Raw genomic sequence first — 26,421 nt, forward strand, 5'->3', positions numbered from 1 at the left:
CTTTCGCATTCACTTGATTTATTTAGCATAGCCACAGAACAAAGTAATTTGTACATTCAGTCACATTAAAACCAAGGAATTACAAAGCAGTCCACGTTTAATCTAAGTGCATTCCTTTGGAGTAACACAGTTCCTTTTGTTTCACTTGTATGTCTTCATATGCCAAAGGCCATCATTTAAATAGTGGATATTTTCGATACCAATCCCTTTGTTGACCTTCTCACTGCAGGAGGAGGAAAAAGGTACAGAAGTATTAGCTAAGTTAAATATTAGAGCAGTACAAAATACAACATTTAAAGTAGAAAATGCAAACTTTGTCAACTGGAAGGGGAGAAGCTATCATCCACAAAGTCATAATCTTCAACAGCAGGTGGACAAGAAACAATATTTGTTATTACACGTACCCACATTGGTGAATGATAAGAGGACAATATTTGCCTTCCGCATTTCGTCAACAACCTTCCACAATATTTTTAACTACTTCTTTGTGGAAGGCAGTTCTTCAGACAACACTTCTGCTACTATTCTTAATTTTAGCATTTCTCTATCAAAGTAGCACAGCAGTTTTAAGTGACCCTCCCCCTCCTAGCACAGGAGGTGGTGTAACATGGCTGGAACATGGAATTTGACAAGTTCTGGTTCCAAGTGTGCTAGTGACACAAGCAAATGCAGGTGAGCTGCTTCACTGCTAGTTGCAGGACATCTACCCACTTAATAAAGAATTTTAAATGATTAATTTATGATCCAAGCACTTGCAGCATGTTACAGACATACTATCCTTCTGTATCTTTTGAGTCATGTCATCTTTTAAAAATGATTGGGGTTTGCATCTGCATTGAATTGGTGTTAATCTTTTTTCCACTACATTATTCCATGGAAAAAATCTAGTGTCACAATAAACAAGACAAATCTCATCATTTGAGGACTCAGAACAAGTTTCACTCCTCTGGAGAATATAATTTACTGTGTTTACACTAAGTGTTCCATTACTTATAAGACTTGTCCAAAAGTAATCAGGAAGGAAAATACTGCTATGTTAACTCCATTAACACATCATGGATCATAATCACACTAAGTGACTGAAATCATAGTTTCACAATTTTCTGCTTTAAACAATATCACACAAAAAAACATGCGAACGGGCTGTATAGATGAGTATCATTTCATTTTCCTCCCCAGTTCATGTTGCTTCTCACAGGAACAGGATATTCAGCCGCAAGGCTGCTGAATTTGAAGTTAGGATTAGGAATACAGATAATCTTGGTTTGCAGCGATCGCAGCAGATCACTGCAAATCTAGGACTGGGACAAAAGTAGCTATTCTTTCTACTTACTTTTGGAATCTTTTGAAGGCACTACAAAGAATCTTGAGGAATGTAATTCCTCAACAGCTACAGCAGGTCCAAACTGCTGCAGTCCCACTCTATCCCTGTCCCCCGTAACACATTCCCACCTCTCTCCCTTGTGCTGCCATCACAACTTATGATCACAGAGTGAAATTCGTAAGATGATCCTGCTGAGAATTATCCCCACAAGAAAGAATGACTTGTTTTCATCAAAATCAGCTTCCTTACCCACCTGAGTACTAGACAGGGCTGGAACCAACACAGCCCAAACCTGCTGGGTGCATCTTACATCCTGCTGCAAGACATTATAGAACTTAAAATGACAAAGTGGTTTAGCTACTTGTAATTTAGCACTATCTGAATGCTAAGAACAACTAACATCCATTTCCGTTTTCTGTCTCTTTTCCTTCCCAAAGAGTTTTCAGTTGATATTTATCCCCTGAACAGACCTTTACATTTCAGAAGAAGCTCAGCTAAGCTAGTAAGCACATAAAGCAGGAATGCTGCATGTGGGTACAAGGTAAAGAAAAAGAGAAGGCCACAGAGTAAAGCCCAGCTGGTCAGCCAAGTACCAGCAGGACTTTAGTCTCGGCTGTCCCTGCAGACAAAAAAAAAAAATCACTTGAACATTTTCAACCCCTCAAATCCAAATTACATCTCTTGCCCAGCCCAGGTAGCAAGTACTCTATACAAATACTTCTTTGTTCAGCAAGATCTTTGAGAAAGTATGATCAGAGAGCAAGAAATACTAACATTCAGCAGCAGCACTGATGTTCTGCGTCTTAAAATCCGCATTCACATGAAAAGAACTATTTTGATTCCATTTGGTAAACAAGCGAGTAGGGAAGTGTCCTGGCATATAAGCTTAAGTATAAGCTTAAACCACAACAGGAAGATACTCCCTGCCTCCTCTACCTTCCCTGAATATTAATCATCAAAATGAAATCTTAAAAAATTCTGTACTTGAACAACATGTGCTGCAACAGTGATGCAGTAACCTTGACAGAAGTGCTTATATTCCAAACTAACACAGGAATAATGACGTGGGACAGGTTATATTTCCATTTTTAAAACACTTACATGTCCTCAGCTGACATCTTCATTACTCCCACACATAATGCATGTTGTTTTCCCTCTGCCATTATTGCCTACAAATTGCCACTAAGGAAAACAGATTTTTTAAAAAACTATTTCAGAAAAGTAAAAGCAATATGAGGAAACAACTTTCCAAAAAGTTTCAAAATCCCATGTTGAACTTTCACCCTTTTAGTAATTCTAGAGCTCTAGCTCTTAAAGATAAGCAAACAATGCACTGCATTTAACAACTGAATCACAGCGTGTAGAACAAAGCATGTATTTATGAACTTCAAACAGCAATTACAGAAAAAGATCTCCCGGCACTACACTCCATTTCTTCCTTTGTGTCTAACACTAAGAGATGACAGCCTCATCCTTTCTGGAACAAAACTGCACGTTTGCGGGGCCATTTTAGATTCCAAGGTACAGAAGAATTGAGACACATCTAAAGAAAACCAGAAGTACTGAAACCAGACGTGTTCTTTTCAAAGCTTAGCAACACATGATGCTAACGGCTGATCTTTCTGTACAGCATCTAACTAACAACAAAAGCACCACAGCTTGGTATTATTAATGCTGTATTTGCTCAGGGTTCCTTTCTCAGTAATATCATGAGCAGGAGTGAATTAGCATACTTTCCTCATTTTACATATGCTAATTTCATCAGACACATAGAGCAAGTCCTGACTACAGCAAAGCTGATCCTAAACATCTTTCCAAATTCCCTAGGAACAGGAGCAAACTATTCTATAACTGAAACAGATACAAGATTGATTATGGAGGCAGGGGACAAATTACACTGTGCCTCATCTGTTTTTACAGTTCTGCATAAAATCACAAAGGAGCTCCACTTATCAATTAGCTTAATGAACAGCATGCCACCCAACAGCACAGCAGGAATCGTTATTTGGTTTGGAACATCACAGTAAGCAAAAAAAAAAAATTAAGAACAATTTTAACCTTGCCAAATAACATCTGAACCTCTGCAGCTCTTTTCAGAACACTAGTTATTCCATGAAATATCATTAAAATCCAAAGTAATTCAGATTATGATCATCTGAGAACACAAGAACAGAAATTCAACTCATCGCACAGCAAGCAGTAATTCATCATTAAAGAAGGATACAACAACAGTATCAACGGCAGCAGGGTAAAGTTTTGCTCCAGGAGACGTCAGGCCAGGGCACATTATATTAGCTCCACTTAGTACAAATTTAATGGCGCCTTTATCAACCTGCTGATGTGGTAGAATAAACGGGTCTAGGAGGGGAAAGATAGAGCATTACAATTAATACGATGACAACATGAATAGCTCATTATCAAGTCAGTTTAGATGGGGCAATTAGATATATAGTCTGCTGCAAGGGTAGGAAGTTTGAGAAACAATTACCGGAGCTCCTGCTGGGCTGTACTGTCCCAAAAGGACACAAGTACTGTTCTCCCAGACCACATCTTTTATCCAAAAACCAAAGGGTAATCCAACACTAGGCCTATGCCTCCTGCATACTCATATACTGAGTAACAATTTTAACAATTTCCCCTGGTGAAAACAATCATGCAAGTGCCCATATACTAAGAGCTCTTAAGACCAAGGGGCCTTAAATCCCCCAAATTATATGTATAACCTCTTACATGAAGAAGAAACAGTTCAACGTTAACAGGACAAAAAAGGCAAAGATGGACAAAATTCATGAAGGCTGTCAGCTCTCCAAGCCACCCTTCAAGTGCACGCACCTTCTTGAAGTATTGCAAACACTGAGATTTGACCGAATAACATTTTTAGGGACACCTACACTCAGCCAAATGAGAGTAACACAATCAAGCAGAACAGTGAGAACAACAAGAAAAATAACGTGAGGGTAAATTGTAAGAAGTAAAAAGCATGCAGCATAAATTGTTACAAGAGACAAGAATACATTGCAGCATTAAACTCATTATTAAAGAATATTTTTCTACTAAGAACCTACAAGTATTTGGAAGGAAGCAAAAAGGGTTTAAAGGAAGACTTGAAAGAACAACGATAGGGACTAACAACAGGCAATTTAGATCCCTGTCCTAGGGAAACCTCCCTCAAGATTTTTTGCAGAGCTTTGCACAATTTAATTCTTAGAAATCAAAGCTCAGATTGCTTAACAAAGAGCATTACAGTAATTATGGGGGAAGTAACCCATATAGGCACCTAATTTAGCAAAGCAATAAATTACAGTTGAGAAGGTATACTATATCTTTAAGATCTATTGTGGAAAATATATAAATATATATATATAAGTATATGCACGTAAGTACTAAGTTCTTTTTAATTCAGTTCTACGGAAGTCCTGTGGAATCACATGCTCACCCCTCTCTCCCCACCACTACCATCCCCAAGAAACTTACATTTGTGAAGCAACCTTAGCGTCGGGTAAAAAATCCCTTCTCTTTGTCTGAAGAACAGCAACTCCCCATTCACAGTGAGGATTTCTATGTGTTCATGACTGCAAGATCAAAAAAAGATTATTCCAATAGCTACTTAACCCTTTTATAGTTTAAATGAAGTATTTCACTTCACAGACTATGGTCTATCTTGGCATCTGAGAATTAAGAAAGCCAATTAGCAAGAAAACTTAAAACTAAAAATATTCTTTTTTAAATGGCTTTTCTTCAACACTGGCGTCCTGCACACTTCCTGCACCTTCAAAAAACAAGAAAGAAAAAAATGAAAAAACAAAACCTACAGACAAATATCCAGCTAGTCAGAAACTGCATTTCTTTGGGGTTTTTTTAAACGCAATACAAAGAGTGGACAAGGAGAAGGAATCAGCAAAAATACACTACCCTCTATTTAAAAAAAAAAGACCATAATCCAGATAGTATATGGAAGCCCAAAAATAGTAAAAAAATGCTACTGAAAACTATCCAAACAAGTCTGAGCTTCCATATCCATAAAGCTGAATGCTTCCCTTCAACAACAGGCTGATCCCTGGGGAGTCCCTGAATATACTGCACATTCACTACTAGGCAGCATTTTTGTTTTCCTCACACATCCTACTAGCATGCCTTCAAGAGCGTGACGAGCACACACAAACTTTCTGCTTGGGCCAGAACATGGACTATTACCTATTAAGAAATGATAGATGCTTTCTAAAAACACTAGGTTCGTCTACTACATAAAACAAACATGTAAAGGAAGCAATCCTAGCACCTCAGAAGCAAAGTTTAAGAGAAAAGAAACTTACCATCTTACTATTTTGACTGGGTCTTTCTTTGGCATAATTTGGTTTAGCCATGGTTCAATGACAGGAAACTGGTCTATCAGTTGATTCTTAATACCTTTAATAACTGAAGTCTTCAGCTGGATGCAGTTTGATACATTCTCCTTTTCATCAAATCTGCCAAGTGAGTGAAAGTATTTCAGAAATGCACAATTTGCTACCCAAAAGATGCCGTATCTCAGCAACATTCTTTGGAAATGCTTATGAACTCACTGTAAAACCTTAGCAGTACCGCATCTGTCCAACTTTCAAATCTCGGATTTTATGAGGCTTCAGTTTGTCCCCTGGGAACACTGGGCTGGGGGAAGGCCGGGGGGTCGCCACTAGTAGGCTGTCTTTGCCCCTAAACTTTGCGTACATCCACGAAACATGCTTTTAGTCCCACAGATACACCTTGGCATGCAGCATTACCTCACTCAACTCGTAGAGCAGACTTTGCTGGTAACACTAACGCCTACAGCCCTGTTTAGACGTATTTATCTTTACCGCAGACGTACGAACTGCGCTTTGCACTACCCCAAAGTTCAGACGAGTTAATAACCCGGCTTACTTTTTAGTTTTTTTCCCTCTGTAACTACCAAGCGCCCGAACAGCCCAGGCCAGCGCGCCCGAAGGCAAACCCGACGGCTGCGGGGCGAGCGCTCCCCCGCGGGCTGAAGGCGCGCCCCGGGGAGGCCGGGGCTGCCGGCGGGGAGTGGGGCCGGCCGCTCCAGGGCTGCATCCCCCCCCCCAGCCCCCGAGCGGGGCCTGGCCGTGCCGGTACCGCGCTGAGACCGGGCCGGCAGGGCCGAACGCCGGGCCCGCCCCGGCCCCGCTTTCCCCCAACCCCTCCCCGCTTTCCCCCGACCCCACTCACTTCTTAAACATCCTGGGGGCGGTGGGCGCCGGGCGGACGAGTGCGTGGGGCCGGCGGGCGGCGGCGCGGGCACCCACAGCCTCCGCGCTCCCTCACACGAGGCTCCCGAGCCTCCCCTCCGCACCAGCCGGAAGAGTCGGCGCGCTTTACGGCCTGTCGCGCCGCTCCATAACAACGCAACGCGCCGAGCGTCACCGGGGCGGGCGGGGACTACAATTCCCAGAGGGCGCTGCGGTGGCCTCGGCGCATGCGCACGGGCGGCGCGCAGGGCCCGGGGGCCAGGGCGGTGGGGCCGGGCCGGGCCGGGCCGGGCCGCTCCGGTCAGGGCCAGCGAGCCCCGGGACGGCTGCGGAGCGGCATTCCGGTCCTTCTTATCGCTCCCCTCCGGTTTGGTGCGGCATTGCCAGTCTAGTGCTGCTGACTACGAACAACGTGACGTCGTTCTGAACTACAAAAGGGCCGGGAAGGGCGAACTGCAGCTCCATAAACCGAAGCCGCCTCTTAAAACCAGCACAACCCCTTCGAAGGATTCAGGTGGATGAAAGACATTTTGCCAGTTGTTTTTTCAAGGCGTACGTGAAACCCAGGTTTGCCAGAGGAAGCCCGCATACAGGGCGCGGGGTGAGAAGTGACCTCATTTCACCGTCTTCGGCCCACTCTACGGCCGAACCGCAGCCCGCTGCGCAAGAGCGGCTTCGTTCCCCTCTCCCAAGAACTAGGTGCTAGTTAGTTGCAGACACGGCTCCGTTTTCCCTGGTAATATATCACTTTTCATTAAAATAAACCCTTCAAAAGAAAAAGCGCTAGTAACTACTAACATCGTTTAAACACAAAATACGTTTAACAGGAAAAAAACACAGCCGCCTTCACACCAGCAAAGCAGGAGCTGTCGTCCCGCCAGTTTCAGAACAGGACACAAGATCCTGTCTACAGCATTCTGGGGAAAAAAAAGGCGGGGGGGGCGGGGAAGACATTTCTTGGCAAACAGCAGATACTGGAGCCAGCCAGGGAATCGGCAGTGCCACATCCTTCAGGGTGGAGAAGGAACAGAAGAAACGTGGCTTGCAGCGAAGGTCTCAACTGCCAGACAGAGAGACGGGTTCTGGCGAAGACGATCATGCTCCAAAGTGTTTATCAGGATCAAATTAGGTTTTGCTTGGTGGTGGCTGCAGTAATTGTGGGCATTAGTAGAAAAACGTAGATAGAGGGAATTTAGCTTACTGCTTTTTAACTCTTTTTAAGGGCAGGCATCCATGGTTTTGTTCTTTAGGCAGGTAGCTGCTATATAAGCACACATAGAGGTGACTGCCCTGTTTCTTTTTAGAGTAGTGGAAATGCTACCACTGGCATAAAGGGGATAAGAGGGAGGACATAAAAGGCCAGGTCATCATTTATGCTAACTACCAAGTTCTCTTTTTCATACAAAACAAATGAATCAGCTTTGATACTATAACAACTAATCAAAACCTAATACCTAAGAGTTACATCAGTCATACAAAGCAAAATCAAGCCTTTATGCATGGTATCGTTTATTCAAATAGTGAAATGCAGAGTCAGGAACACACTAATAACTTTTAAAAAGGACAGGAATGAACTATGGCATTATATAAATATTCAGGCATTTAAGTCATGAACGCCACCTCCACCTACTTTGTAGCATCACTAAAAATACTAAGCTATAATCAAGAATTCCATTTTAACTGAAACACAGCGGCATTGCTCATGCCCAGATTAGAAAGTGAGAACAGTTTATCACGCCAACAAACTATTCCATACCTTTTTTGTGCTCTTCAGAATAACTTTTATTAAATAATACTTTGCCAAGTAAACAATCCTTGCAGGTGTGCTCACATTTTTAAAAACTGTAGCAAAAAATTCATTATACTCCCACCTCGAATGTTAGAAACATAAGGTAAACTTTTACCCTCAATAACCCCTGAGAAATATGGCACATCTCACTGAAACTATCTGAACCACTAGTTTCATGCTAGCCTAAAACAGCAAGATTAGTTCCTGATTTTCAAAAATAGCATCTGTCGAGAGGGAGCTCTTATCTCCATTTTTCTGCTACCTTAAAGCACTTGAACCACTGGCTCCTGTCAGGGCCGAGCTAACCTTGAGTCTGGTCTCAACATCTCAATCTTCTCTTCCAAATGCTTTTTTGTTGGTGTAGCTACAATGACTGCAAGGCCAGCTAACTGCTTACCCAATCTAAATTTGCTCATACAAAGGATTTTTGAAGAAGGCTCCGAGCACCTAGACTGGAATTTCGTAATATAGCTCTCAGTATTATTGTTCAGCCTCACCCCAAAAAAACTGGAGACATTTGCTCTGGTTTCAGTGTCACTTTTAAGTAACAAAATTTTAAAAGCATGGTACCTGGATAAGATGGAGAAAGCAAGAGGCGCATCCAGCAAATAGCTTTACAACCCTTCCAGCCTCTACAGAAACCACCCCTCGGGATCATATGCTAAATAGAAAGGATTTAGAATCTCTCCCCCCACACGTTTCAGTGGGAAAAGGGCAAAATGCACTGCACCTTGCTTCCTCCTGGCTCCCCAGCACTTTACCTTACTTTCACCCGCTCTCCCATGTATGTATCCCAGACCATGGCTGGTCAGGAGCTGCGTGTTCTGATGGGACACAGTCACTGACTCTTCCCCACGTGAATGACTGCATGGAGAGGACAACCCTCCCACTCCTCCAGGAAAAGGGACACTTACTTATGTCTCCTCTTCTATAAATCCAATCATTTTCACAAACCAAGGATCTGTAGAAATTTAAGATCTCTTACATCTCTACACCTCTTGCCTAATTTGGCTTAAGTGAACATGACAGTTACTAGGAACAGAGGAAAACTAGACAGCGTAATCATATAATTTTATTTACTTAGCAGAGCTGTTCATTTCTGTTATGTCTGACTTGGAATGTAACTTATTAGTACCTGGGAACTATACAACCTGTTCTCAAGCCAGTCAGAAACAGACTGAAACTTTGTATGTTTTTTAATCTGGAAAAAGTACTTTTCTACACATCAGTAGCATTACACTTCAGGCCTCAGGAGCCCTCTGCCAGTTACTCAGACAGAAAATACACTCCAGAAAAACCTCAGTAAAGTTACATTCATATCTCTGGGATCCGCAGTTTCTGTCAAGACAGGTTAGCATATCTTTTTCTATCAAACACAGAACTGCCAAGAGCCTTCCCCCGAGGAGCTCTGCTGTCAGGAAGGCAGGTGTAAGCTCTTGGCTGAAGTCCTCGGAGGGTCTCTTCTGGAACAAAACCTCATCCCTTGTTTTGTTCCTTTTTCTGCAGCTATTTCTTACCGGTGATTGAATCGAAACAACACTCTTGGAGAGTTCACGTTCCCGTTGGTAACAGATACCAGCCAGCATCAAAAAAGAGACACCAAAGGTCCACGATTTCTGGTTTTGCTTCCAAAATTACAACAAATGCCAAGAAGCAACAACCCTAGGCTTTAGCCCAACGCACGCCCGTCTCTATTAGAACCCTCTCAAAAAGCTGACGCTAAACGAATTGTTTGTAAATAAAAGTAAGAAAAAAAAAAAACACTTCCAAAAGAAGCTGAGGGGCCGAAGCCTGCAGCTCGCCGGCGGGGCAGCCGCGTCCGAGTCGCACTTAAACCCGCTTTTACACCACATTTACCTCAGCCGGAGGCCCACGCGGTGACCGACAAGCAGGACTCGGGCTTCCCACACGTCCCCCGCGGGCTCCGGCCGGCCTGAGGGGCCGCTACGGGGCGCGACGAGGGACAAGCCCCGCCCTCTCCGCGCTCCCGCCACGCGGAAGGCGGCGGCCACGCCCCCTGCCCGGCACGACGCGCCTCGCGCCGGCGCGGGAGGAGGAGGAGGAGGGGGGGGGGAGGAGGAAATAACGAGAGCGGCCGTGCGGAGCGGCCGGTCAACCATGATCACTTCCGGTAGGTCAGAGGGCAGCGGAAAGGAGAGGAGGGGGCGGTGGGGGGGCTGCCGCCGGTGGCGGGAGCAGGGCGCGCGGGCCGGGCCGGGCCGGAGGTGGGGCCGGCCGCCTACCCGGGCTGTCCGGCCGCGCTTCCGGGCGGCCGCGCCCCAGCATGCACGGCGACCGGATGTGCCGCCATCTTTAGGCTCCCTCTCTGCCGTGTATTGACAATAACAAGCCCCGGGCCGGGCCGTGTCCCTCCCCCCCCCCTCAGGAAACGCGAGCAGGAGGCAGAGAGGGGGGAGGCGGGAGCCCGAGGAGAGCGGGCCGCGGGGGGGGGAAGAGCGGGCCGGGCGGCGGCGAGGGAGCGGGAAGGCGTGTGGGGCGAGGGGGCTGGAGCCGAGGCGTGAGGGAGCCGCGCTCAGCCCTCCCCGCTGCTGCTCGGCGGAGACGAGGCGGCCGGAGCAGGAGGGGAGCGAGCAGCCGTGGGGGAATACTGGCGTTGGAGAGAAGAATTGAGAGAAACTGGTGGGTGGCGAGAGGCAGGCACGGAGACGCTGCACTGAGAAAGGAGTAAAAGCAGGAAAGCAGAGACAAACTGCGAGAAGAAACAAAGTAATAAATAGAAGGGGAAGAGAGGAGAGAAAGTGATTCCTCCGAGGAAGAAGGCGGCGAAGCAGAGGGAACACGGAAGGACTCCACTGATGAGAGAGAGGAGTTGAAAGACGCCCCCCCCCCGAGAGACACCAAACAGAGACTGACTCTAAAACTCTCTCTCTCTCTCTCTGTCACACCACAAGGATTTGATGCCCCTCAGCCTGTTCACTTCTGTGTGTTCATGTTTCCCACAGGTTTCTCTTCCCCCAACCCCCCAGCTGCAGCCCAGGAGGTCAGACCTGCCACTGATGGTAATACCAGCAGCAGCTCCTCCTGCAAGAAGAGAAAGTTAAATAACAGCAGCAACAGCAATTCTGAAAGAGAAGAATTTGATTCCATTTCTTCCTGCGCCTCTTCTCCTTCCAAAAACACCTCTTCATCATCTTCCTCTGTCATCACCACCTCCTCGTGCTCCTCCTCAGGGGTTGCCTCCTCTAACCATCACCTCCAGAAGAAGCTCCGCTTTGAGGACTCCGTGGATTTTATTGGACTCGATGTGAAGATGGCTGAAGAGTCGTCTTCCTCTTCCTCTCCTGCTGCCTCTTCTCAACAGCAGCACCAACAACAGCTCAAAAATAAAAGCCTTTTAATTTCGTCAGTGGCTGTGGGGCACCATGCAAATGGCCTGACCAAAGCTGCCTCCTCTACTGTTTCCAGTTTCGCCAACAGTAAACCTGGCTCTGCTAAGAAATTAGTGATCAAGAACTTTAAAGGTAACAGGCCGTAATTTGTCACGACCTATGGGGAGCTGACGCTCAACTGTTGTGTTTTGTTTTCAACATGAAAACTGGTTGGCTTTCAGATAGCTCCAAGTTTTACAGGAAATGCTTTTCTGTGGCAAATGTTTCTATACTTATGTAAAGAGGGAATAATGTTTTATGATGCATACTTGCCCAGTCATGTACACATCCTGAGCTACACCTCACTGCTTGGAATTGTTTTTCAGACTACTTTCCCTCTGTTTCTTGAGAAGGCCTTAACTTGCATGTTAGACGAAAGGTTTTACTACATAAGTGTGTAAATCACCTTTCTTCAAACTTTTAACGTTTGATACCTCTTTTCTAGTAATCCTGATTCAGGGCTTGGTATATATTTTAGCCCAGTTCATGATGGCTTTGCACAGAATGCATTCTTTTTAAATTGGGCCTGTTTTGCCTCTATCCGTGTTGTCTGTTTATAGGTTAATCTGCCTGTGCTTAGTTTTAAACTTTGAAACTAAGGTGATTATAAGGCTATTATGGCGGATTTCCTTTCTGGTTTCCACACTTGTCTTTGAAGTAGGTAGTTGAGATTTTTGCTGAATGTTTTCCTTGCAGTTTCCTTGCTGTAATTTTTATTTCACTCTTCAACGTCTTTTCCTTGTCTTAACATACTCTCAACTTTGCAAGCTTATGTTATTTTGTAAATCTCTCGAAAGATGTGTTTGGGATTCTTGATTATTGTTGCTAGAGACCAACTGAAGCGGAGAAATGAAACTTTTCTGCTGTGGTGCTGCTTCATTTTCTAGTAAACAAAAATATAAATAGGTGTAGGCAGAAAGCTTAGCTAAAATTCTGTCATTTTTTTCCCTGTAAAGATGGAGAAATAGTGGCCTTCTCATTTCCTGCCTCTTGCTATCTTCTAAAATAGTCTGATAGTTTGCTGCCTTGGCTTGTTTTTCTTTTTCCCTATGTGTTTGGGGTTTGGGGAGGTAAAAGATATTACTTAAATTAAAATTGATTTCTAAATACACAATTGATACACATGTTCTGTAGAGATGCCGCAGAAGGTAAGGATTAGGATTATTTCAGCCACTGTAATGTTTTACAGCAATTGATGATCACAGTGTAACTTTGCTTTTAAGGTCCTCCTAATTCTCAAAAATGTTCTCCGCCCATCACATCATCATCATTTAATTTGACTGATTATTTTAAAATTTATACTGAGGTTGCATGATAGTGAGAAATAAGTGCCACTCTTCAGTTGCTTGTACACTGTTACCTTTAAGGGAAGTCAACTTTTCATGTTTAAAATATTTGCTAAACGTCATGGATTGCATGGTGCTGTGATCATCATTGCTTATGAACTGGTATTTGAATCACTTGCTTAAAAAGGATGCCTCAGGAATCTGCCAGATTTGCTTTTTATTTTTACTCTCAGGTGCTAAACTGAATAATAAGATTATTTTTAAAGTATTATTAATACTTTATCTTAGTGTGATAGCAATAACATCTTACACAACTTAAATAACTTCCTAAAATCCAGAATCTTGGTATTTTCTGCTGAGTAGCATACTTATTAGTTGCTGGTGAAAATAGGCAAGTCTCGCTTGTAGTTAGCTGTCTCTCTAGATTCTTACGATACAGCTGATGTTGGGATATTGCCAGTATTGTAGGGAAATGCTTGGGAGCACAAAAAAATTACTTCTCTCTGTTTGTCACTTGTAGAGAAATCACAAAGCTTTACAATTTGTTTTTTATCTTTAGGTATGTAAAAGTTGATTTTAATAGAATATAAACTCTGGGCCAGTTTCACCGGTTGGTGGCATGGATGTGCATGGTGTCTTCCTCCCTAAATTTTATTCTCCTTACTTCTCCGTTTGGGAACATGCTTACTGAGACAGAAGTGGTCATTTTAGCTAGTTATGAGAACACACAGAATTGTAAAATAGTCCTGGTATTCTGAGAGTGTGAGTTGGGGAATCTCTCTTACCCTGTAACGCAAAGAGTCAAATTTGCAAAGCTTGAGCTATGTGAACATTAAGAGAGGGCTTAACTCTAACAAATATCCACTGGCCAAACCCAAGAGAGATGTAACTGGATTACTTTAAAATAGGAAGGTTTTCCTTGTGACCATAAAGCCTGTATTACAACTACAGTATTTCCATGCATGTTTCTTGAGGGTTTCTTTCCAATTGTTGATACAGAGTAGAATTAATGAGCAGTAAATTAAAAAAAAATAACTACACACAACTCTATCTTTTAATCCATCATTTTTGGCTTTTATGTTCACGTTTTTAGCTGTGCTGTCCTGGTAGTGAAAAAGACTGTAATGAAGATGTAGATTAGTCTTGCTGGGTTTTAGCCTTTATCCCTTCTTGAGCTGCTCAGACACAGTACTGTGATTTTTATAAATCACACCTACTGTTTGGGCTACAGATGCTGTGATGTGTATATGAAGAGCAATGCTGAATTTTTACAATGTGTTACTATTTCAAATGTAAATAAGACACTGCTTTTACACGAATGCTTTCTTTTCATGTAAGTATAAATTAAAATCTAGAGCATCAGCCCATACCTCTTTCCTCTCAAAGCTGCATTTTTCACTTCTGTAAAAGGTAAAATGATCTGCTTTTTCTAAATACTTTCTCAAACTCTATATAATTTCTTTTAAAGATAAACCCAAATTGCCTGAAAACTACACAGATGAAACCTGGCAAAAACTGAAAGAAGCTGTAGAAGCTATCCAGAACAGTACTTCAATTAAGTACAATTTAGAGGAGCTCTATCAGGTAAGTGCTTATAGTAAAAGCGATGGGGTAGGGCTTTTTGTTTTGTTGTTGGCTTTTTTTTTTTTCTTAAAACAATTCTGATACAGTGGTAAGAAAATGACATTTTGCTTGATAGCTGCTTTTGTCATTGAAAAACTTTTCATCAAATAGTTTCTCAAATTTTAAAATCCTCAGTAAAAATTTCACAAGACCTAACATTGAACTCGGGAATTTTTTTTACTTGCCACAACATAATTCAAAGTATGGTTTCCCTTACAACAGTTGACAAGAATTAAATAAGGCAAGGAGCTGTATACCCTTTACTGTTTTGGGGGTTATGGTGTGTAGCTGCTAGAGGAGAAATGTGAAATCCTAAAACATTGGTGTTTAGGTAAGAAAAAGACAATTTTTATTAAAATATAATCTGTTTTCTGAAGACAGTGTCTGTTCATGATTGAGGATCATAAATCATTTAAAAACTGAAACTTTTTATTTGACTTCTTAAAACATAGAATACCATTTTTCTTCATGAATTGTATTATTTTGGTTTGATTGAAATTTTTTATCATTCAGCATTCTGTCTATTCTAACAACTGAGAATCAAAATTTATTCCCAGCAACAGTTCCGATTGTTTTGCCCTAAATGTTTTAGGAAGTGATCAGACTTGAACTGCATTTCCTAACTTTTTTTTTAATATGCTCCACTTCTGCTTTTTCGGCTGAATGTGTTACGGACACTTCTCCCCCTCGTCAGCTTTTCCCTGCTTACATCGTGGTACTTGTGGTTTTAGCAGCCTAGCAACAGTACTGCTTTAGCTAGGTATTAAGAAGCACTTAGACTTTTTACTCTACTTTTAAAGCCTTCATTACCTGGTTAGTTGTTTGATTTGTTCCTCTGCATGTATATAGGCTTCTCTCCATCTGTTTTTACTGTCTCTTCTTCCCCTGCCCTCCCCTTTTCAATAAAAGTTGCATTTGTATGTAAATGGTTTCTGTGAAGACTTGGGGAGAAAAATACTGTTTGAACAAGGTTTGGGGACAGATTTAGAGAAGGATAAATTGCCATTCCTCATGGAACCAAGAACCTCATGGGCCAGGTTCCTCAGTCCAGTGTGGTTTTAAGCTCGTTATAATTTTTTATAATGTTCAATTAATCTAAAAAGAGCTTTTTTTGAGTTTTTCAGGATAATATATAGTATTGTAACTTTTGCAAAACTTGGTGAAGCTAATAAATTACAACCCACTGTATTGGTTGGTATTGTAAATTACTTACTCTGGACTGAGCAACAGAGCCAATAACTGTTAATTAAATACTTGAAGGATATCCAAAATTATTTAAAAATACAAAGTTCTATTGAAAGGCTTGCTTCTGCTTCACAGTTATCACTTAAATTTCTGCTCAGTTTTACCACAGGCTTAATTGAATGTTGCTTGTGCTCAGAAAACCAAAAATACGCTTTTTTTCTTTTAAATCTTGATTTTAACATTGTAATAACTTACATACATTTCAATGAAATAGAGTGCAATCAAGTATGAAATTTTTTTTATAAATCTAAAAATAAATGTCTTGATTTAAAAATAGTAATAGGAATCACTAGTGTTTTTAAATGCTAACTAAACTAATGTCATTTCTGAACAGCTGTTTGGTAAATGGATCTGATGCCAAATATGCCTTGGCAGACACTATTATCCAAGCATAGAGGGGAATTGCAAAAGAGTCTGCAAATGTTCTTCTGCACACCTCAAAATAAGATGATACTTTTTTTTAATGGAGTTACACTTCTTGAGTTTGGTTTAACTCTTGTCTGTTGGAAAATCCCACTGAGGAAACATTTTGAGGCTTTATTTCTTTGTGAGACACTGGCTTCGTACTTGCTTTGTTCCTCCCCAGCAAAAGAAATTATAAAAATCTTTGATCGCTTTATTAGAAAAGCTGCTTTATTAGAATAAATTTCCTTAGATTAGTACCAGAAAATAGACATCGAGATCTTTAGTACCAGATCCCTAGTTAATTTTTTTTTTAATCAGTCGCAGAGTTAAGTACTTCTGGAAAGTTCTGATTTTTCTCTCATCAGAGCTGTGTTCAGTTCTTTTTCCTACTTTTGCCCAGCACACAAATCCAGGTGTGGATGCTGCAATAAAAAAAAAAAAAAGGAGGGGGGGGGCAAACAAAAAAACAAACAACAAAAACCACCAGCAGAATGTATGTTACACAAAGGAAATATGATGCTTCACCTTCAGATGTTCTGACCATCTTCAGGGAACAGATTCCCTGATCAGAAAATTTTATTCCACTAATTCAGAACAAGATAATTTTGTGAACTAGAGCCCCTAAAGTTATTGGAAAATTTTGATAGATTACAATTATTGTTGTGTAATGCCAGTAATTAAATTTGCAAAGCATAATATTGCAGTAGTGGTGTTATGCTCCACAGAGCAAATGTTAGTAAAAGGTTTTGTATTCATGTGCTTAGACAGTTTAATATCTTAAAAAAATATATATAGTAATAATTTGAGCAGAATTCACAAATTAAAACATTTCTGTGGATGTTATCAGTGAAGGTGCAGGAGTTTTGCACTTGATGTTCAAATACTCAATACTAGCAGACGTGTTTAACACTTTGGAGTTTCTGATACACAAATGCAAAAGCATGGCTTTATATGAACACTGCTTAAAAGTAAGTGCATATTAATGTATCTTAACTTATTTCCCTAAGAGTTAATAGTATGAGTTTGTCCATCTACAGTGCAGAGGCTAAATTCTTTTAAGGATTTGGAGCAGCATGGTTAAATAGTACTGGTTTTGATAGACTGCAGTTACAAAAATGTTGGTAGTTGAGATGGATGAACTGACCAGAAGTACAGCAAAATGGCCACTGGTGTCCTAGGCTGGTAGGTAGAAGCAAGACTAGCAGTGGTTAAGGCGGTGACTAGCAAGTTCTATCTAAAACATTCAGCTTCCCAGCTCTCAGCTGGCTTCTCCAAAGTAAGTGGGAGAAAAGAAGAAACCACTTTATTGCACTTGCTGAAGGCCTCATCAGGCTCTTCAAGCTTAGTGTTTTCCATCCCCTTTTTCTTCTGAAATCAAGTGTAGCAGCTATTTCCTGTTTTGTTGCTGTTTCATTTAGAGCCTGACCCTGTGTGTACAATAGCAGAATAGAGTTGAGCAGTGTCTGTAACCTACTGTGTGAACTGTAGAATATGTTTTCCTATCATATCATTGTATTTGTTTGCGGTTTCTTAAGTGTTAAGGCTGAGAGTTGAATTTGTTGATATTTCCAAGTATTAAGATATGTACACTTCAATGATAATTCTGGCTTTCCTAATAATCATCATTCAGACCTGTTTTAGTCTTAAGTGGCACACTGACTCTCTTGTTACACCTGTTTGTTTCTGACAGTAAGCTTATGCAGGTTTGGTTTTCTTTTGTTGTTATTGTTGTGTAGGAGGATTTTGTTGTGGGTTTCTGTTTTTTTGTGGACATTTTTTTTAACTCATCTGTGTCCTAGAGCCAGTATTAGCTGTAGTGAACTTGCTCTAGAGAGTTGTTTACTGTTGATACTGAGAATGATTACTGTTGATATCCTAGGATAAACTGAGGAACTCCTTGTTTAGCTGTTTTGATTGTTGCTGTGCTTTTAGTGGTGGCTGCTTACTGTTTGCTGGTGGCTTCTATTTGGACTGTTGGGAAATACTCTGTAATGGAGTAGATCTGCTCTGTTGTGCTGCTTTTGACTGGGATAGAGTTAATTTTCTTCACAGTAGCTGGTATGGGGCTGGTTTGGATTTGTGCTGAAAACAGTGCTGATAACACGGGGATGTTTTCATTATTGCTGAGCAGTGCTTACCCAGAGCCAAGGCCCTTTCTGCTCCTCACCCCACCCCACCAGCGAGGAGGCTGGGGGGGCACAAGGAGTTGGGAGGGGACACAGCCGGGACAGCTGACCCCGACTGACCCAAGGGATATCCCAGACCATAGGATGTCATGCTCAGCATAGAAAGCTGGGGGAAGAAGGAGGAAGGGGGGACACACAAATTCAGAGTGATGGCGTTTTGTCTTCCCAAGTCACTGTTAGGCGTGATGGAGCCCTGTTTTCCTGGAGATGGCTGAACACCTGCCTGCCCATGGGAAGTGGTGAAGGAATTCCTTGGTTTGCTTTGCTTGCGTGTGCGGCTTTTGCTTTACCTGTTAAACTGTCCTTATCTCAGCCCATGTGTTTTTTCACCTTTACCCGTCTGATTCTGTCCCTCATCCCGCTGTGAGGGAGGCGAGTGAGCAGCTGGCTGGGGCTTAGTTGCCAGCTAGGGTTAAACCATGACATCTGTATACTTCTGAACTAGCTGTCCCTGCATGGTTGCCTGTGGTTGCTGGGGTACAAACTTGATCTTCCAGTCCTTTTTTTCCTATGGTTTGGTTGTACTGACAACTGAAGTATTTCCTTTAAAAAATAAATAAAATCAAGAGGCATTAGTTGAAAATCATATATACCTCTTCTGTCTACAGAATATTTTATTTATTTATTTATTTATTTACAGAATAATCACATATTGTCTTTCACCAGTCTGCAAAGAGTTAAAGTTGCTTGGTTGCTTTCCAAATCTGGGCAATTGGTATAAATTTTGTAAAGTATTGACTTAAAGCTTACGGACTTGAGAATGCTTGTTTGCTTGATCAATCTCCAAGACATGTCTCCATTAAACTTCTTTTCGCTTCTCGCTGTGAAGCACAGCAACAATTCTTCTAATACTTGATTATGATGCAGAAATCTGTGATTTGTCACTGTAAACATCTGGAATGTAGTCACACTACTAAAAATTGTTCAGGATGTTAAATAATTCAGGCAAGGGGTTGATGGATGGAGATATATATGTATATAAAATATGTATATGTATGTACTTTTGGGGTTGGGGGAAGCTTAATCAAGGAAAGAACTCCAAAAGCAAATAACACTAGCAGTGCTTTACCAATATCAGTGTGACTTGCAGAGCACAGCAGTTAATAAAATTAAGCTTAAGTGTCTGAAGTATGAAACCCAGCAAGCTGCTAGAACATATTAAACTAACATCCTTGGTCTTAAGAGATGCAAGCCCTGCAGTTCCTTATGAGATACTGGTACTCCAACTGAAATTAATAAACTGTAAGCTGTTCAGGGCATGGCCTTCCATTTTCTCTTATTACCATTATGGTACCATATATAGTGCCATGTCTCTCTCTGATGTTTTGCATGCAGCTGTTAACTATGTTACAATTAAGCTGGTAGATTTTTGAGTGAGAAGCAGAAGAATTTCATGGTTGTTCTGGGGTTTTTTCCCCCCTTTCCTTGTAAAACCACATATAAGAACATAAACAGATTTCTTAGTATCTGTTTCTCTTCACTTCAGGCTGTTGAAAATCTCTGCTCCTACAAGATTTCTGCAAACTTGTACAAACAATTGAGACAGATCTGTGAAGACCACATTAAAGCACAAATTCACCAATTCAGAGAATATCCTTTTTTTAGCTGTTGACAAGCCAAAATGCTTTTACCTGCCAGTATGTGGTGATGGGTTTCTTTGACTAGTTCATGACACTAGGCCATGGTAATCTGAATTCCTAGTTTTTGCATAATTGGGTCTGTTTTTTTGTTTTTGGTTTTTTGGTTGTCTTTTTTTTTTTTTTATGGGACCTCAGAGAACACTACTAGTTCCTTTATGTCTGTGACCATTTGAAAGTTTGTGAGAAAGTTTCATTGTATTTATTAAAGAGTTTGACATATTACAAAAGCTCATATTAGGCTTAAAGCAAGGCTTTAAAAGGCTGTATTGATGATATCACTTCAGGCTTTTTTATATGCTGAACTCACTATGGTCAGGCAAATAGAAAAGTCTTCCAAGAAGTAGCTCTTGTTTTCTTTTTGAAAAGTGCTAGTGGTCTGGCAGCATACAATGATAGTGGTTCTGAGGATCAAAATGTTTTCTTTTCAGAAGTTTTGAGTGGCATCAGATCAAGATCCTGTTAAGTGGATATTAGTTAGTACCAGAACTATGCAGTAGGCTGAATACAAGTTACATTTCAAGGACAAAATTTATCTTTTGAGGTTATCTCTTAACATGAGCTGAAATTATAGTATCTGTGTAGTGGTGGGCCCTTACGTGTATTGTGGATTGTTGGGTTTTGAGGTGTGGGGATATGTATGTTTGTTCCACTCGCCAGGGATGGGGCATTAGACAAAACATTTAAAAGTATTTAGATCCTTTTTTTTTTTTTAATTATTCAGATAATTTTGATTTCTCATTATTAACACAAGGGCCCTCATTAAAATATAAACAAACATGTTGCAAGAAGTTAACTGGTTCTTTTGGGGAGTAGGTGAGTTTGTTGTGCTCTGTTAAGTGTCTTTAAAAAAATAATAATAATGTTGGTTCATTTCATTGCTAACACTACCTATTAATCATAATTTTCTTAATGATTTCTTCATGGATTCATTGGATAGTGTCCTTTTTCTAAAGAAAATAGACAAATGTTGGCAAGATCACTGCAGACAAATGGTAAGTTTTTTATCTTTTTAAAGAAAACCAGTTGCCTAGTCAGTCTATGTTTTGCTTAACTTTGCTCCTTTACAAACATACTGTGCTTCTGAAATGTTGTCCTAAATTTATATAAGGCTTCTTTGTGAAATACAACTGTATCTACTTTGTTAGAAATCAAGCCTTGAAAATACTTGTCTGTAGTGTGTTTCTTGACACATTGGTCTGATCTTGGATACACACACACCCCCAACTCCTAACTGTTTTTTCTATGCAAGCCTTTCTCCTCTTATACCTGTTATAAAAGGAGCTATTATTTTATACAGAAAGATGCTAAATGTCGCATTGATCATCTTGCTGAGATTGGCAGAATATTTTAAACAAAGCAACACTGTCTAAGAAAGCACTGCCTGGAAACTGTCAGTGGGATTTTTTTTTGTTGTTGAGCATAATTTGCATTGCTCTTCAATTAAGAGTAAAATGATTGTGGCTTTTTTATTCCTTCTCATAACAGATTATGATTAGAAGTATCTTTTTGTTCTTGGATCGAACTTACGTACTTCAGAATTCAATGCTGCCATCTATTTGGTAAGGGCACAAAGAATAAAATTATTTGGGGTTATTATTTAAATTATCACATGTATCTTGCTGATTTTCAGGTGGGTTTTTTTAATATAAACTTTGTAGTGACCTGTAAATTAGATGGTGAATGCATACGTGCTTGTTGCAAAGGGAGATTTCAGTTTTAATTTATTTGCCATGAATTACAGGATTCTTCTAGAGTAGCTGTGATAGCAAATTTCATTTAAGTAGGTATCAGCCTCCGGTTTGCACTGTTAAAGGAAAGGGCTTGTTCAACAACTGAAGTGCGAGGGTTTGGGTTGCCCAGTTACTGGCTTTAACATGCATAGTATTCAAAGTTCCATAAGGATTTTTGAAGGGAAAAGTTACCTAAAATAAAAGCAAGTTACTCTCTTTTGGACTTCAACCTTCCCCTACTTCCACCCTCCAATATTTCAATAGTTAGCAAATGCCCTTCGGTGCCTTTGGCACTACCTGAATTACTTTGCCAGAGATTGAAGGAGTGGCGGGTAGAGGGCCTGGCTTTTCCTAAAAGTGTGAGACCCACAGTTTCAAATTCATGGAAAGGTTTAACTGGGATGCCCAAAGCAGAGATCCCTGTCTTTCACATCACTGCGTTCTTCTTAGCTCTGCCTAAGAATTAGAGATTAGAAAGTGGTGGACAAAAAACAGTTGTCCAACAGCTTAACCATGGAAGTGGGACCCAGGATGACATTATCCTTTTCTCGTAAAGGCTGCTGTTCATTCACTTTCCATCATCCTGCCAACCAAGTGATAAATAAAGAAGCTGCAAAAGTTAGGTGGTTATTTAGGAAAAAAAACATGCTTTGGTCTTTTTAAAATTTGTAGCTTACTGTTGATGCTTTGTCATGGTTTATTTTAGTGTTTATGTGTTTGTTCATCTTGAGTGATTTGGGGGCAAAGGGATGAGGAATTTGAAGAATGCTAGTATTTATTGGCCTCTATTTGATCTAGATCAAATTTTATTAATAGAGAATATTTGGGGTTGATTCTTACACAATTTATTGAACAGTCTTTATTTTCTTTTTAGGGATATGGGGCTAGAATTGTTCAGAACTCATATAATCAGTGATCAGAAGGTTCAGAACAAAACTATTGATGGCATTCTTCTGCTGATTGAGAGGGAAAGAAATGGTGAGGCTATCGATAGGAGTTTACTGCGAAGCCTGCTAAGCATGCTTTCTGACTTGCAGGTGAGTAAACTTGTTTCACCTTTAAATCAATGAACAGCTCAGATTCTTACTTGGTGCTCAGTAAGCTTTACCCTGGATTGCTCTTGTGTTGTTTCCCTAGATTTATCAAGACTCTTTCGAACATAGATTCTTGGAAGAGACTAACCGACTGTATGCAGCAGAGGGACAGAGGCTTATGCAGGAACGAGAGGTATTTTGAATGTTTAACAATGTTTGTTATGCCTAATGACAAAGCATTTGTCAGGGAGAGGAACTATTCTGCTGCCTTAGCCAGTGTACAGGGCAATAATGTGATGTTTACGTTTTATAGTACTCTGAAAAAGGAAATTCACATGCAGTTGCCTTCAGTCACAGTGCTAATGGTTTCTGCTTAAAACTGGAGCTGCTGCTGCTGTCAGACCAGTACTGTCTTCCCCCCCACCCCACCCCCCCACCCTTGATTTTTTTCAAACATACAAAACTACTCTGGCATTTTCAGGTTCCAGAGTATCTTCACCATGTCAACAAGCGCTTGGAAGAAGAAGCAGACAGGATAATCACTTATTTAGATCAGAGCACACAGTAAGTGCAATCTCTCTTTGCTTGGTGGTGTTAACTGTTTGGCTCTTCTTCTGTTGAGGGCCATCTAATAGCTACAGCTTATTTCAGTTATTGACTGACCATCAAACGCTTTTCACTTCCCACAATTCCTTGTTTAAAATGAAGCACTGTCTTGGCTCACACAGCTAATATCCTTTTCTTCTAAGCCACCAGTTATTCTAACGTAAACATTGTTGGGCATTTGGTTGGAAAAAAATAGGCTGCCATCCCCAGTCCAAACATCTCTTTCTTGCTGAAACACAGTTAATCAGCTGTCATCCTACCTGAAAAAGACAGGAAGCGGGATAGAGAATTCTCAGGCTAAAGGCTCTGAATATTTACATAAAAATATTTGCGTATTCTTTATGGAGTCTGGGAAATTATTGAATAATAACACCGTTAAATCTTTTCCACTTAGAGGCAGGATTTCCTCAAATACAATCAAGGGGAGGTCGTGACTGGTAGGACAGGAGAAACGTTCTCCTAACATAAAGCCACAGCTGTCGTGTCTGAGAGAAAATGTAGGTCACTAATATAACAAAACTCTTCAAGCAAGTAGTAGCAACTTCTTTAAGAGCAGATACAGAGGATCTCTCTGAGAGGAAGGTGTTTTATTGCTACCAGCATACATTTTTATTTCCTTCCTCCTTCAGCTGTTAAAAACATTTAGCTGTTTAGTGGCTTCCTTCTTCCACACCATTATTAGTGGCCAACTCCCTATTTTGTTTTAATACTTCTTGACTCATGCGGTATTTTTTTTCTTCTTGGTTTGTCTCCCAAGACGTGAATCTCCTCCCACGAAACAGGAGGAGGTATATTCTTTGACAAACTTTTGCCTGATTTCTTCACTGATGGAATCACTGTCCAGCTGCCTAGAGGTCATGTACAACAGGCTTATTATGTGAATTAAATCCTCAGTCAGCAAACAGAAAAAAAGATTGCTTACTGGGGAGGAAAAAGGATAAATATGTGTATAATTATTTTAGGTCCTTGGCCACACATAATTAGAGCACTCCCAATGACAAGTGTAGTTAACATAATCTCAACAAAAGGATTTAAAACTGTCAATAATGGAAAAAAGGAAAAGTAATTCTAAACGTTTTTTCTATAGGAAGCCACTAATTGCTACTGTAGAAAAGCAACTTCTAGGTGAACATTTAACAGCCATTCTTCAGAAAGGTAATCCTTCTTCTTTATAGAAATGTTTCTAATTACTGCTTCGGGGCTTTCAATTCCTGTGCTGAAAAAGAAAGGACAGATTCAGGTGCTGGGGGAGGACACAAACTACATCAGTCTTTAACGCCCTTTGCTACTCAGTTCATGAAATAGCATTGACCATTTTGCAAGAGGGAAAGTACCATTCTCCTTGTCAGAGGTAAGGAGACACAATGAGGTCTTCAGATACACAGCAAAGCAAAAGGAAAACTAGAGTAGGGGATTCGAGTTCAGTGTGTTAAGTAGCATTTTGAAGACTAAGAGGTAAAGGAGTAGCCTTTGAATTATGGCTGTATCAGAAAGGGGAAACAGTGATTACTTGCTGTTCACAAAAAGCAGCTTGTTTTAAAAATTTAGTACAATTTGAGCAATGAAGTACATTGCTTCGGTTCTGCAGTAGTCTCTGTGCAGTCCAGTGACCTTCTGTTGCTCTGAGGGATAGTCTGGAAATAGATACAGGTGCAACAAGAGTTGCATAATAAAAAAAAATGATCAAGTCCTTACTAGTCAGGTTCTGGATGAAACAGGTATGTGAGCATCTTTCTGCACATCTGTAACAGACTCTTTATTGAGAGAAGTATCAAGTTTGCAGTATTTGCCCATCTGCTTTCTTAGAACCTTGCTGTGGAGCATCAGGCCTTCTCTGCCAAAAAGGTAAAAAGTGAAAGGTGGTGATATTTCTTGAAGCTGCTTGCCTTTGAACATCTGTAAAATTTATTTTATAGCTGGAATTGAGACTCAGAGCTCTGTCTTGCCAAGGAACCTTTCCTACAGATCAGTAGAGTGTAAACTTTACAAATCTTTAGGGAATAGTAAAGCAGAAGTAAGCAAAGGTGTTGTGCTAAGTATTTTATGTAAAGTATATGTAGCCTAGCATATCCAGTATGATAACAAGGATTTTAAGGTTTGAGCCAGTTCAGGTAGCCATGCTGTGTTTCACTGTTAAATTAGGTAGCTTAACAACAAAAAAAAAAAAAAAAAAAAAAAAAAAAAAAAAAACAAACCAAAAAAACAACACACCACTAATTGCTTGATTAAAAAATACTAGCTTTGAAGAGGTCCCTTACTGTAATAATATGCTGTGCTTTCTTTGGATTCTTCTGGTTTTAATTTCAATTTAAATTCTCTCATTTGCAGGTTTAAACCACCTTCTTGATGAAAACCGAATTCAAGACCTGTCTCTTCTATATCAGTTGTTCAGTCGTGTGAGAGGCGGAGTACAGGTTCTCTTGCAACACTGGATTGAGTACATAAAGGTACTGTTCCTAGAACTCTGGAACAGATACCACTATTCTATCAATGGGGTTTATACACAGATATTTGAGTCATGTCTATAAACTACTGCATTTTTCTAAGAATTAAAAGACTACTTGCTTATAAACATATATTTAATATGCAGCTTTTGAAACTGTACTAGGAAAAGTAGAGTAACTGTTCTAGCCCTATTGAAGAAAATATTGAACATTCAGTTGAGTTACTGAACTCCAAATAAATTTGGAGTTTTTATCTTGCTTATAGTTAGTTGTGGGGGACAACTATATTTCTCCAATAGCCATTTTGGTCATGGCAGAATGTTTCTGTCTTCTCCCTGCTAAAATTTCTTGTCCGAATGAGTGGTAGCTTAAGTTACCAACCAATTGAAGTTCAAACAGCACTTGAATATCACTTAAGATGTTTAATCTTATTACTCGGTGAAAATGTTGTCACAGAAAGTATGGTTGTTGTGAAGGAAGGCTTTGTAATGGCAT

General features: G+C 40.6%; 2 protein-coding genes across 6 annotated transcripts in view; one reads left to right on the forward strand and one right to left on the reverse strand.

Moving 5' to 3' along the window:
* MCTS1 (MCTS1 re-initiation and release factor) lies at positions 1 to 10,461 on the reverse strand. 2 transcript variants are annotated; one of them, XM_075054055.1, is made up of 6 exons: positions 10,196 to 10,461; positions 5,638 to 5,790; positions 4,799 to 4,896; positions 3,549 to 3,682; positions 2,426 to 2,493; positions 1 to 223 (listed from the first exon to the last, which is right to left on the reverse strand). In XM_075054055.1, exons 1-6 carry the CDS (start codon positions 10,456 to 10,458, stop codon positions 142 to 144), a joined length of 798 nt encoding a protein of 265 aa, XP_074910156.1. In that variant the 5' UTR covers positions 10,459 to 10,461; the 3' UTR covers positions 1 to 141. The 2 variants fall into 2 exon arrangements, with proteins under 2 accessions (XP_074910156.1, XP_074910157.1); XM_075054056.1 differs by lacking the exon at positions 10,196 to 10,461 and adding an exon at positions 6,530 to 6,687.
* The window catches only part of CUL4B (cullin 4B), a 27,271-nt gene continuing 11,205 nt past the window's right edge, over positions 10,356 to 26,421 (forward strand). Inside the window, exons 1-11 of one of the 4 annotated variants that reach the window (XM_075054047.1) lie at positions 10,356 to 10,469; positions 11,302 to 11,820; positions 14,482 to 14,597; positions 19,959 to 20,062; positions 21,035 to 21,104; positions 21,598 to 21,671; positions 22,717 to 22,879; positions 22,980 to 23,069; positions 23,358 to 23,440; positions 24,570 to 24,637; positions 25,811 to 25,929. In XM_075054047.1, the coding sequence (XP_074910148.1) occupies positions 10,457 to 10,469; positions 11,302 to 11,820; positions 14,482 to 14,597; positions 19,959 to 20,062; positions 21,035 to 21,104; positions 21,598 to 21,671; positions 22,717 to 22,879; positions 22,980 to 23,069; positions 23,358 to 23,440; positions 24,570 to 24,637; positions 25,811 to 25,929 (1,419 nt within the window). In that variant the 5' untranslated portion in view covers positions 10,356 to 10,456. Of the gene's footprint in view, positions 10,470 to 10,534; positions 11,821 to 14,481; positions 14,598 to 14,858; positions 14,968 to 19,958; positions 20,063 to 21,034; positions 21,105 to 21,597; positions 21,672 to 22,716; positions 22,880 to 22,979; positions 23,070 to 23,357; positions 23,441 to 24,569; positions 24,638 to 25,810; positions 25,930 to 26,421 lie in introns of those variants that run through there. The other 3 variants (XR_012653973.1, XM_075054048.1, XM_075054049.1) reach the window with 3 other exon arrangements.

Source organism: Buteo buteo, chromosome 22, assembly GCF_964188355.1.
Source record: "Buteo buteo chromosome 22, bButBut1.hap1.1, whole genome shotgun sequence".
Taxonomy (NCBI): domain Eukaryota; kingdom Metazoa; phylum Chordata; class Aves; order Accipitriformes; family Accipitridae; genus Buteo; species Buteo buteo.